This window comes from Notolabrus celidotus, chromosome 3 (assembly GCF_009762535.1).
Source record: "Notolabrus celidotus isolate fNotCel1 chromosome 3, fNotCel1.pri, whole genome shotgun sequence".
Classification (NCBI taxonomy): Eukaryota; Metazoa; Chordata; class Actinopteri; order Labriformes; family Labridae; genus Notolabrus; species Notolabrus celidotus.
This window is the reverse complement of record NC_048274.1, coordinates 31521299-31535226: the sequence shown is the minus strand read 5'-3', so window position 1 is coordinate 31535226 and position 13928 is coordinate 31521299. Positions and strand designations below refer to the sequence as shown.

Below are 13928 nucleotides of genomic sequence, written 5' to 3'. Positions count from 1 at the left end.
GTATAAGAAACACAATAAGTGAATGAATGAAAAAGGATCAAATAATAATAAATGATAAATGAATAAAAAGGAAATTAAATAATAGTGAAACATCAGTAAGATAAATAGGTTAATATTTTAAAAATGAATAAGTGAAAATGTAAAAAGCAATAAGAATTAGAATAACAATAAAAAAATATAGATTAATAAATAAAGATTGCTATTTTTAAGACCTGCAACTTCTGCCAGGGGGTAGGTGTCAAAAAGATGATTAACAGCAGCATCAAAAAACAGCCATTGTTTAGACTTTCTAGAGCAAATATTCACAGTGAGCGATGCGTTAGACTGTTGAAAACCAATACAAAACACTGCTTTGATATGTGTGACAAGATCAGCGCAGAGATAAGATGCAACAGTTTGTCCTCAGGGGCGACAACATCCCACAATCCAAGTTCCTCACAGGAGCTTTAATTTGTGCCGTAAACAAAACACTTTGTAATGCTATTTTTGTTATGATACTTTCCACTTCAGCTGCATCAGGTCCTATTGCTCTTTAAAGCTGTTTCAATCAGTAGCAGTCAATATGATTAACCAACATTATATTAAATGTTTGCACGGCTGGTGTTTCTAATACTGAAACTCAGTGAGTCGTTCGATTGTGCACACTTAACAAGCACAACCAGATCTAATTTATGTGATGTTCCTCCCATCTTTCCTGCTCGTCACTGCCTTTTATGAGCTTGGATACAATTTGGAACGATTTATTCACCCCCTTTTTTTCCCTTTTACCTTATCTCAGGGTTATTGAATTTCTGTTCTTTCATATTGTCTTTTTGAATTGCATTTCCTGAATATCTTTTATAAATTGGCTTAGTGCCATTCACCTCTTCTGTAGGGCATTTGGTATTACCTTGTTGTTGGAATTTGCGACAGATAAAGGTGCCTTGCCTCACTGACCTTGGACAGCATTCTCTAAATGTGCAAAGCTCTCACAGTATGAAGCACTCGGCCTCGGAGCAGCCGTCTTTTAGGTTATATATTCATTTTCAGTTAAAGTGGAAGTATTAGCCGAGCAGGAACCACTTTGATGACTTCTGCTTAAATGAAAACATATTGGTGATTCTGCCTGAGGAGTATACATAATTTACTATAGAAGCATGGTGATATCAGCTTGTCATCCAGCTAGCATATACGATTTTTGCATAGCTCAGTAGTTTATGTAGGGACAATATAGCAATGAAATGATTTAAATTGTATGTTATGGTGCCATAACATCATCCAAATTGACTTCCTTTGCTTAATAATGAATCCCCAAAAAAGAAATGAAAGTGTTGGACAAGGATTTAAACCATGCACAAACCTATTCTGCAAAGTTCAAGTTACAGTATAAAGTCTGTTACTCATTTCTAGCTTGCATTCCTTCTTTTATTTCCTGTTGTTCTTACCTCTTTGCTGCTAGAAACACTGCACATTTCCCTTATCTCTTTATCCATCTTCCTTCAGCCTGCAGTGAGTTGAGATTTTAAACAAACTGTACAATTTTCAGATACCTGAAAAAGCTTGTCTTTGAATGGTCCATTATTTAACATTCCTGCTTGGACAAGTGAAGGAGATGTGCAGCAGTAATATAAAGAAGACAGTTTTATGACTCCTCTAGCTTTACCTGTTATAACTCAGTTTGAATGACAGAACAGCTGATGTTATGATACAGTTTCTGTGATAACCTGGCTTTGAAACCATAAAGTACTCATTGGATCTTAGCATTTAAACCCTGTACAGATCTGTCTCCATCAACCCTTCTTTACTGAAAACCTAGAAGAATGATGCAGTTTGATGAAGTGTGGAGTGAAGGCTTTGATTTTTTTGCCACATCACACCTGACTCTGGATATCGAGTCCCAATCAGCCAGAGATTAATCTGCATATTTCACACTTCTTACGTTACTGTTGATTTGAGTCGTACAGCTGCCAGTACAAGAGATCCGGAAAAGCTTCTGCAGTCCGAGATTAAAACAACACTCTTTGGCAATAATACCCTGATTATTAACGCATTAACAATTTTGTGTGCTAACCAAAAGTGACATAATTTAGTTTCTACATTTGGTTTAGAACATCGACTAATAGACCCAATAATTAAAAGGACCACCATAAAAATGATTGGCTGTTTTCAAAACCGCCTACTATACTAGTAGTACTGATTTGACCAAAATTCAGTATGTAGTAAGTAGTATGTGAAAAAGAGCAAAATCTACAGTATGCCAAAACTCCCCGGATGTCTACTGATTCGGGAAAATTTCACAGTATGCATTGGACCAGTCTCCCTCGCGTACTGTTTCCCACAATGCACAGCGCTCGTTCTGCTTCTTCATTGTTCCGTATATAATGGGGGGCACTCAGTTTTTATGTGCTGTGAACATTATTAAATTCCATATAAACTACCTCTTAACTTTTTAGATGATAAGTGATGCTAAAGAAGCAGTTTCGCTATCAGCTTTGCCATTTTTTACTTCTGCTTTCCGAAACCAGAAATCAAGCGATGCCTGGCTCAGCATACTGCAGAGCAGATCCAACAGAACAGTCATACTACATACTACCTTCAAACGTGGTATGTAGTTTGCTGTACATACTGCATACTACATTTCTAGGTAGTATGTTGCAGGCGTTTTCAAATACAGCCAAAGTCATGCAGGGAGGTTGCATGTCGCTGAAGGTCTTTGCCCGCCTGTTGTTGACGTAGTTACTGATGAAGATGCTGACCGGCCCACAGACTCCTGATTCCCATCACCTGGGTTGGCTGGGTTCATTTCTATTTTGGTAATCAGCTCAAGAACACAATCCTATTAGATGGAGGTTACTGTGCAGCTCTGCGTGGAGAGTAGCCCTTTAAATGACCTGCAGAGGAAAGGATGCACATTTCCAGACACTACACATTCGGTGCAAGTTTTTGTCTTTTGCTTGTCTGGCTTATGCTAGTGCTGCGGAGGCTTTTAAATCAGCCCAATAATCACACACATGCTTGTTTACAGAAGGTACTTTTTATTGTTTTGGAATATCGTACTTTATGTAGAAAAAGACAAATGGTTAAGTCCAAGTGGAGACCTGTACAGTGAAGAAAAACAGCCCTATTGAGTCATTACAAACATGTTCATCTTGATTGTAAAATGCTAATCCTCCAGAAGTCGACATGGTGTCATACTTATTTAGTCAGACCAGAGTCAACAAACCCAAACACTCTCAGTTTACAAGGTTGTGAAGCTGACAGAAAACAAACAAACCTGCTCTTTACTTCTGCCATTGGTTTATTGTTCTAGTGATGTGTGCGGTGCTGGCCCAACCCCGGTGCTCCTGGATAACCCTCCCCTGTTCAACCAGTCTGCGCTTGTTTGATACTCAGAGCCACAGCTATGCAGGAGATTTCAGAGGTGTTAAAATCCCCTCTGAGCTACGACGAGCCGTGCTCCACTCTGAATCTCTGCATGAAGATTTAGTGTCACTTCAGAGAGGCATTTTTCTGCTCTTAATGAGGTTTGGAGCATTGGGAGCAGAGATAAGACAATAATCATTCTGACCTCACCATAAAGAAAGAAAATAAGGAAAGTCTTGCTAAGGTGCAAGGTTTTATGGTTGTGATGATGGGAGCATCAACAAACAAAGGGCCGCGATTCAGAGGAATAAGAGTGATTGTACATTAATCCTGTGAAAGCAGTGAGTCAGTCTGACATCATTGTTCTAAATGAAGATATTTCCCCTAGCTGTGTTTGAACTGTAGAGAAGCACAGCACTTCTGTCACTGAAGTAGCTATGTTTTAATAAAATGTATCATCTCACCGGGGTAATTATTGTGATAATATCACGCACAGAGATTGTTCTAGCCCAGGTAATCATACTGTGAAATTCTCATGTTGACACATGCCTAATTTGAGGGCAGATCTCATTTATTCCTCAGCTGAGAAGCTGCTTTTTATCTCTGCAATTGAAACTGTAATTACCTGATCTGCTCTCTGACTTGAAACATATGTTATCCATCACATGCCGCTGTGGTTGCTGTCATGAAGTGAAAGTCTACGTTGGAATTTCATGGCCATGTTTTAGGGGGAATTTCCTGTGTTGCTTGAAAATGCACAGTGAGGTGAGAGCTATTCTTACATGTGCCTGTAGTGTCATTATATTTCACCTCTTTGCACCGCATCAAGATAAATATGTATCAGTTTCATAAACAGCCCAAAAGCTAAATGGAGCTGTGTTTCCACTGCTGGGGCTTCACGTGTTCTTCTCAGTTTCATTTCCCACTGAAGATGATACTTCATCAGTGAAGGAAGAATTTTTTCAGCTGATCATCATGGCAATGCCTTTGAAATCATAGTAGTATCACCTATAACAGGGGTTCCAAAACTTTTCAGCCCGCGACCCACAAAATATAGGTTCCAAAGACTCTCGACCCCCACTGTCCCTCAAAGTGATTTAATGTGTCTTCATTTAGCTGGTCTGCAGAAAATTAGCCTACCTATATGAGCATGTGTCTGTGTTTCCTGTACTGTTATGAATTAACCTGCTGCTACTGATGCTTTTGAAAATTAACTGTTCACTAAACCTAAACTTAGGAGTCATCTGGCAAAAAGAAAGGCAGAAAACTTATTATATTTTCTATTTTCAAGGTTTTATTTCAAGTTTAGCTTCTATTTTTATCGATATTTTTTACTAAATTGGGTAAAATTTACTATTTTTAGATAACTTCTGCCATTCAACTTTTTTATTGCATTTTTTTCTGTATGTCTTTGTTCACCACAAGTTAACAAATGATGTACAATGTAATAGCTGCCAGGGTTTTAACCAGAACCAGAAAATTCGACCACATCTCTCCGGTTTTAGCTTCCTTGCACTGGCTCCCTGTATGTTTTAGAATTGATTTTAAGATTTTACTGATTACTTTTAAAGCCCTGCATGGGCTTGCTCCGAGCTATATAGCAGACCTTTTAACACCCTATGAGCCGACACGTACATTGAGATCCTCGGGCAGAGGTTTACTGTGCATTCCAAACACTAAAATGAAAACAAAAGGGGACAGAGCGTTTGCAGTAAGGGGTCCGACGCTCTGGAACCTTCTGCCCGAGGAGATCAGGTCTGCTGAGTCAGTGAGCTCTTTTAAATCCCTTCTTAAAACATACTTTTATCGCAGAGCCTTCCCGGATTTTATCTGAATTTTATTTTATTTTAACCGTCTTTAAGAAATATATTTTGAAAGAATTTTATTCCTTTAGAGTTCTTTTAAGGGAATTTTATGTCTTTTAAAATATGTTTTATTTCTTTATCTTGACTTGTGTGTTTTTATGATCTGCCTGTTTTATTTGCTACCCATGTAAAGCACTTTGTAACCTGGTTTTGAAAGGTGCTCTACAAATAAAAATTATTATTATTATTATTATTATTAATACAAAACCAACAAAGAGAAGAAAAAATAATAATAAATAAATAAATAATAATAATAAAAAGTACAAACAAAAAAGGAAGATAAACATAAGAAAACAAGGTAAATAAACAAAAATAGAATAAATATTTTTAGATAATAATTAAAAAAAAACATTCTGGAAGACGCCTCACGACCCCCCATTTGTGTCTCGCGACCCCCCAGGGGGTACCGACCCACACTTTGGGAACCCCTGACCTGTAACACAACTCTTGCTTTCATTGGCAGCCAACCGAAGGATCATTTGCCTTCATGGCTTGCTTTTTGGTTTTTTTCAGTAAGTGTGACTTTAACAAAAAAAGCTTTGTACAGGATGTCTTTTTTTTATTTTTAACATGTGCTACCATCTCTCAGACCAATCGGGGGTTTTCAGCAATTCACCTCTGCCTTCTAGTGCCAGCTCAGCTTGCCTGGAGCCTTGGTCAAAGTTACACCTAAACTACCAGATAACAGGTCTTATCCACAGCCTTTGACAAACCAAAGAATGGAAGGTTCCAGTCAGGTACAGTTGAGCCAGGTTGTACCATGAAGTAGAAATTAGGCATTGAGTCCTGTATGCTGGAGGGGAATCATTCCCTAGTTGTTGAATAATCACTTAAATTCTGCTTTCTGCAACCCTATGAAGGAAACCATGTGACCCAGAATAATTTTAAGGAATGCTTTTTTATAATGACTCACCAGATTCACCATTAAAGTTAGACTTTGGAAGATCTTAGTATGTGTTTGACCTTTTCTGTTTTACACCGAGCAAACCATACACCATGTTACTTTGGCTGTTCTGTAATTTGATAATAAAAAACATAAATCTGCTCCTTTAATTTTATTGATCAGTGAACCCTACACCAGTTTTCATTTAGCTTGGTTCCCTCAATTCAACCAGAAATTGCTCCCCGCTGTCTGCTCCTGCACTTACATTCCTGCTTATGTGGCCTCCGCGATAGATTGCTGAATGAAACTGGATCTGTGAAAAAAGGACAAGCACTCTGGGAGTTGCACAGCCTGCATGCCTTTCGCTCAACAGGGGCACTCGCCGGGACATTTCCTCAGTGGGGCTTTTTCAAAAGGGCTTGCACTGCAAGTTCCAGCTAAGGGCAGTACAGTAGGTCAACTGGAGATAGAGTTACAACCTCTCTTTTGTGGAGGTGTTGGGCAAATTAGACCTCACAACTGTTTACCCAGTCAAACAGGGACAGCTGCATCTCTCCACCCTCCAAACCTGCCACTGACTGTTGTTCCTTTGGGGTGCCATCTGTGAGGAATAAGCAGGCTCAGTGATCAAATGATTGTTCAACAGCTTTACTGCTGTCACTGCTGGGGCGATATGAATGGCCCCTTAACTGAATCAACATGAGCTCTGTGCACTATGGGATCCAGCTGCCATTTTGGACTGTTGTCCTAATGAGTGGTGAGAAGTGGTAGGTACTGCACAGTGACTGTTTCCCACTACATTCCTAACCCTGCATTAACCTTAGAACTAGCATTGTTCTGTAACAGATGGGGGATTTAACATCTCTGTGACTTTAATTTTTGAAGAAAGATGTAACTGGGCTTGTGAACAATCTGGTTTAATCATCAAAACTTAACATTTGTTTTGTGCTTTTAAATTTAGCCGATGTGTTGAGTTGCTTTTGGACTCTAATCAGCTGGATTAAACCCATAGACTGTGTAAGAAAAGGACGTGGTCTCTGTGACGTCTCCCGTTGGTTACTGAAGCAGAGTTTTGAAGCCTGACGATGGCAGTAGCCATATTGGAAATGCTGACTCAACCTAACTCTTGATCAAGCCAGCAAGAGGCAAAGAGGTTGAGTTAGGGCGGGCCTTTAGCCCCCTGTACAGTGTGAGCATGTATTGAAATAAGCCATTCAAACCAGTGTTTTTTTTGACCAGGCGGTGAACATGTTTATTTTTGCTGTAAAGATGGCCTTTTTTAGAACGGATGTGTATGTGGCTTCAGCGGTCTTTGTAGCCAGCCTCAAGTGGACGCTCTGGGAACTGCAATTTTTAGCACTTCAGCATTGCTTCATTTCTCAGCACTGAGGTTGCTGCTTTATTAAATTATTCTTTATATTTTATCATTAAATGGATAGGACAGCCTCACTACAAACGACTATAGATACCCTCTAATAAATGAAGCATTCACATCTGAAGCTCCATGAATAAAAACAAACACACAGTTGCTGCTGATCTAAATGAAGAACCTCAGGTCATGGTTTGAAGATCTGTGTAAGGCTCCACTCTGCTCCATCTGTCTGTATTTTCTCAGCTGGGTCTCTGCAGCACAAAGAGAATCATCTGAATTCAAGTGCGTTTGAGGCAGTATTGATCTCGTCACCTTTACCACCGTGACAGAGTCTTTGTTCTTGGGTTTCCTTCATCCTTTACATTCTTCATCACGAGGAGAGATGAGAACAACACATGAGTGTTAATTATTTACCAACATACAGAGAGCTCTCTGTGGACTGTGAGCACAAGATTTTCAGATTTTACACATCATCTACATCCTTGTATTGGTAATACTCCCATCAGGTACTACAAGATTGTTTTAATCATCTGATTCCTGACTCTGCTGTGAGTGTTATACAATGGAATATGTAACAGTTAAATAAATGAGAGGTCATTCATACAATGGACAAACTAATTGGCAGCTGCTGAAGGCGAGAACTTAAGAAGAGTAATGAAACTGATGCAGCCTCCAAGGGTGAACTGTGTTTATGTTGTTTGTGTTATTCACAAGGTATATAATGTGCTGTACATTTGAATTCTGCTACAGTGTAGGGTTGATGTAAAAAACAACAACACATAAATTATGTTAAAGAGATTTCACAACCACTGACTCTTAAAAATCACAACAAACAAGCCGTTGCTCATATTTTTCTGTCTTTGCAACCAATTTAAAAAAAGAAAGATTTCTAATGGTACAAAAAAGGAAAGAATCCAAAGCCCTTCAGCAACAGAAAAAAACCAATGCTGCTCTGGAAAAATGAAGTGATTGACCCTGATGTTTGGGAGTCTTTATTTCGAAACAACTGTCCTGGAATCAATTTGCTAAAAGATATGTAAGATACTGTGACCTTTAAGCTGCACTGTGTAAGCAAATACAACCGAGTGTTGTTCTCCTGAGGCAAACACTGCTTCATTCATGTTTCTAAGCTCCCCTGTTAATGCAAGATTACCATTGTGTGCTCGAGTTGAAAAGGCACTGCTCTGTTAACCGTGTGGGGGTGAGTGAGGCCAGCTACTCCTTATTTATCAGCAGTGACACTATCAGCAGTTGCCTCGTGAAAAGAGAGCCAGTCATTCAGAACAGTGGGGCCACCTTGGCTGTCAAAGCAGGATTTAAGCTACATTTCCCATGGTTGCTATGGAGACTGTGGGAAGTGATTATGAAGAGAGGGTTTCGGAGCAGTGCTGTCACACCAGTGGGTATTACCATAGTGGTTTGCGCAGTGATCATCAGAGAATTACTGGCTCATGATCAAACGTTTTTTGTGTTTGGTCCCCAGTGAAATGCTTCATTCTGCTCCAGCAGAGCCGTAGTATTATTATTTTTGTCAGAATTATTGGACTAACCTAACATTTTTCTCTTTCCTTTCTAGGACACAATGTGGTTAAATGGGACAGGAACGAGTACACCGTGAGGATTCTCTAACCCCTGCCCCTGAGTCCCAACCGTCTGAGCGGGTGTCGGACCTCACTGAGGCAATCCTGGGCCGTTGGCACTAAAATGTCCCTAAGTGGTGGCACTGCAGGCGGGAAAGGTGTGGACTCGAATGCGGTGGACACTTACGACAGCGGGGATGAGTGGGATATTGGCGTTGGAAATCTGATTATCGACCTTGACGCTGATTTAGAGAAGGACAAACTTGAGATGTCTGGCACCAAGGACGGAATGGCGGCACCACCGAGTGCAGTGGCGGCGTTGCCCGACAACATCAGGTTTGTTAGTCCCGTGTCTGGCTCTCAAGGAAAAGAGAGCAAATCGAAATACAAGCGCAGTAAGAACTCTAAGGACAATAGTAGCAAAGCTTCAGCAGGAGATGGGGGTAAGAAAGAAACTACAGGACGGACTCAAGGGGAGCCAACAGGCACAGCAGCAGGTGCGGGAGCTGCTGGAAACAACTCCACCTCTGGAAAGAACATGGAGAAAGGGGGCAAAGCCTCCAGAGGTGTTTTGAGTGGTAAAAAGGAGAAAGAGGGGGCAAGTGGAAAAAGTAAGAAGGACAAAACAGACGGAGCCCCAGTTGTGGCGATAGCTGCTGTGGAGAAGGATGTTGTGTCTCAAGCTCAAGTTGCTTTGGGGAATAGTCGTAACACATCCTTTGAGAACACACAATCAACAGACTTGGCTGAAGCCAATCAAATGGGGAATATTGCACTTGAACCAGTTGGGATAGTACCAGCATTGACCACAAAAACTGAACCAGAGGAGGTGGAGAATGGAAATAGTGAATGCAAGCCACTGAAGAAGGTGAAAAATGAAAAGGTAAGATTAATTTTTTTTTCCCTCACTCTTTTGATGCTGCTTGGATTTGCTTGGTGGCAATAACTGCTGTGAGCTTTTATCAGGACGTGTCAGTGCAGTGATTTCCACTACAGAGTCATGTCTGTTTTTAATGCAGTGCTGCCTGAGGGCCAGAAGATCACCACCATCCAGTATTGTTTTTCAGTCTTGTCACTTTGGGGGAGAGGTTTCTCAAGATGTTCAGAATCTTTAATGACACCATGTACTGTAGATGATGAAATCCCCTAATTGTTTGCAATTTTATGCAGAAGAACATTATTCTGAAATTGTTAACTATTTGCTCACTCAGTGTCTTATACTGGCAAACCACTTTCCATCTTTACTTCTGAGTGACTCAGCCTCTCTGGAATGCCATATTCATACCCAGTCATGTAACTAACCTGCAAACTTAGCCTCACTGGTTGAGAGATCTTTCTCCAGGTTTTCTTTTGGATTACACACATTTTTCTGTGTTTTGTCATCCCTGTCCCATCTTTTTTGTAATGTGTTGCCGGCAATTTAAAAAGAGCATATATTTTTCATAAACATGAACATTTTTCAAGTTCAACATTTGATGAGTTGTCTTTGCACCATTTTCAGTGCAGGGTTTACATGATTTGCAGACCATAATAATCTGTTTTTACTGACATTGCACACAGCATCCCAAATGTTTTTGGAATTGGGGATGTTCAATGTTCACTTTAAAATCTTCAAATGGAGCTGGAACCTCTTGTTTTGAAATGAACAAATTATTTGAAAATTCACTTATCAATTTCCTCCCAGGAAACCTGCAACAAAAGGCATCGTTGGCATTACATTTGTCTGTGAAAAGAGTCTTTTGAATCGACACTGGATTTCATCGAAGTAATTATCATGGTTTGAAGTACTACAATAGGAGCAGACACTGTAGGGTTCTTGGATTGTGCTTTGTTACAGCCTGTCGCTTGCAGCAGGCTCAGAGATTCACTCTATTCCCCTGAAGCTGCCTAACTCGTGATGCATAAAAAGACCTACTGCTGCTTTCTCTTTTATTACCACACGGTGAATAAGGGCACCCTCGGCGAATATGATGCTGAGATCAGCTACAGGAAATAGCCCACACAATGGTGTTTCCTGACAGTAGAGGCTTGATTAATTTTAAAGAGATGCCCCATATGTTGCCTTTATACTAAAAAAGCTCTAAGGCTAAGTTGGAAATCAAACCCAGCCAACATTAGACACAAATAACCATGAAGTGTTATGTTCCATACATGAGCCAGTAAACCAGGTCCTATAGTCAGACAGGAAGATAATGGAGGTTGTCAGCCATAAACATCACATTACGCCTGTGAAGTTAAGTAAATGTCACATCGCGTTCCCCTTTTTTATTCACACAATTTCAACGCTGACATTATCTTACAAGAACAATATAAAGATTTGTGTAGCTGTTCACCCACACTTATCTTGTTCACTCATAGAGTTGATCTATCACTGCGTCTATTGTACGCCTCGTAGCAGTCTTTTCATGCTCTGGCAGAATAAAAGACAGCAGAGCAGGGAGGTGCTGAGGACTGTTTTTGTCTGTCATCGTGTTCCATTCTTAATCCCACAAGCCCCAGTGATGCCTGCTGGAGCAGTGTGTGGGGGAGGGAGCCGGTGCAAAGCACGCCTTCGTCGTTTTTCCTGCTGCTCTGCAAGTGGCGTGGGGGATGGGCTGTGAGGAAGCCTGTTTGATTCCTTAAATCCAGGACAACCAGTCATGAACACAAGCTGCAGAGTCTCCTTGGGCTGATTGCTTTGAAAGGCAATTTTAGGAAAGTCTTTGTAATCATAAAGTATTTACAATGAAGAGGCTTTTGATGGAGAGCCACAACTCCAAATACAGGAGAGAGGTCACAACTGCTTTCAAATAGCTGCTGGATGAAAGATATCCTTGAAAGCATGATGAAAGAAGGGTGTGATTACGTGGCATCAACATTGGTTTGAAGAGCAGTTTTTGAGGTTAGTAACCCCCGTGGTGGTGAATGTGCTAAAAAGACATCGAAAAAGCAAATGTTCCTGAAATATTCAAACACCTAGCCAAATCTAAGTCAGTTGAAAATCAAGACTTTGTATGTCAGTTTGCCTTGAATAGACCATTTGTGAAGATTTACCCCAAACTGGTGTGGACTAAAGGAGGTTCAAAATACATACTCTGACATATTTGATGGATTGGTCTCATTCCTTCTGACAGGCTACAAGTGAGGTGGGTTTCCCATACAAGACAGGATATTATCCATTCATTTGTTTATTCGTTTATTTAGCTTGCCAGCCTTAAATATACCAAATGTGGGAAAACTTTTGAGAAGAGTAAAGCCATCACATGACACATGCCCCAAAATCTTCACCAAGATAATTTGATGATATGATCCTTTGAACCTTTAAAATGTGTTTTTGACCCAGTGGCTCAAATGACGACATTAACAAAGGGAGTTCGGTAGGTTTTCAGTAAAAGTAAATCTATTTCTTTTTTTTAACTAAGGCGCAATAAATCACAAACATTGCATTTATTTCAATACGAGCATTTGCAATAAAAACAGTAAAAACAGAGTCTAAATGTATAACACTAACTTAGGGGACTATTCATTGTATACAGTCCATGTTTTCTCACTCAGGATGTACATTTTAGCTGTTACATGGAGGCCTGGGTTGCCATGCTTTCACACTATTTGATGCTGTGAAATGAAGCTTCAGCCAGCTGCTAGCTAACCTGGGATCAATTGGTGATAATTTAGTGATGCTTTTTGGGTTTATCTTGGATTCAGGAGAAACATGTTGCAAACACAGGATATGTGTAAAACATGAAGAACAGCAGATAGATAGAATCTGTGAGTTGACATTCCTTGTTTAATATTTATTTACCACACTTCCTGTTGATATCACAACATTAAACAATGTTATCACACATTGTATTTTTTTCATATCATGCAAGCTGCGTGTCAGATTTGCTGATAGAGGGCTGAACTAAATGTGTTAAAGAAGAGAGAGGTTTTGTTTTGTCAAAGAAAAATAGGCTTTAAGTAACAAAAGAGATGATTGTTATTTTTTTATTGTATATACAGCATGTACATAAAAAACTCTACATTTATATGGTTTCATTTATTGTATTTTTATATCACAATTACTATCGCAGAAAGAAAACCTATTCTAAAGTCAGTTTTTATCCCATTATTGTGTAGACCTTTTTGAACCCAGGTTTGTCACATAGCCTGCAGTTCCAAATGCGCCCACTAGTCAGAAATCACATTACGGGTCTTTGAAGAATTAACTTTAGTCCGAGTTTGCACTTGTTAAAATCAGTTACATACAGCTAGCTAGCGTGTACACTGTGTTTGACATGCTCTTCTCACTGAAACCCTGTTAAATCCATCCCAGTTCAACGAGTGATCCGCAGCAGAAAAGTGTCATACTGTCTAGTTCTGCCGTGACATCCCATCCTGAAGCCCAGAGTGAGCATTTCACATGAATGTTTCTCATCACAGATGTGGGAGTAGAATCCCATTTCTCCATCGCACACTGGCCTAAGTATCCAGCGTTATGTCCACAGGCTAGACTTTCTTGGCAGCCTGCTCTAACTGTGAAATAGATACTGAAGCTGATGTTGGGTTGGGGGGGGGGGGGGATTGTGAAAAATGATAAGTGACCTGACTCAACACTTCCTATCGGCGCCCTTTGGGAGGATTTTGGAATCCCTCTTTCTTCCTTGTGGGACTCAGCATTTGGAAATCTCTAAATCCAGTCCTCATGGCTTGGAAAATGTAAACTCAGAAATAACCTTATCCGTTCTGTAAGTTCAGAGCCTTTACCGGTGTTTCTATAAACCATGTGTATATCAAGCATAGTACCATTAAATAACACAACAACTCAGCATTATTTTACATTTGTGGGAGCAGATTTCAGAAATGTATCAGCCTCATTACTACCTGACTGTTGATTTAAAAGAACTAGCTGCCCTTGTCCGGTTTAA

At 40.0% G+C, this 13928-nt stretch overlaps 1 protein-coding gene across 1 annotated transcript in view; it reads left to right on the top strand.

The window, feature by feature from the left end:
• Nucleotides 1-13928, top strand: part of LOC117810282 (zinc finger protein 609-like) — a 102318-nt gene that overhangs the window by 23539 nt on the left and 64851 nt on the right. The window contains exon 2 of the mRNA XM_034680033.1: nt 9039-9925. Coding sequence (XP_034535924.1) covers nt 9167-9925 — 759 coding nt within the window. The 5' untranslated portion in view covers nt 9039-9166. The remainder of the gene's footprint in view (nt 1-9038; nt 9926-13928) is intronic.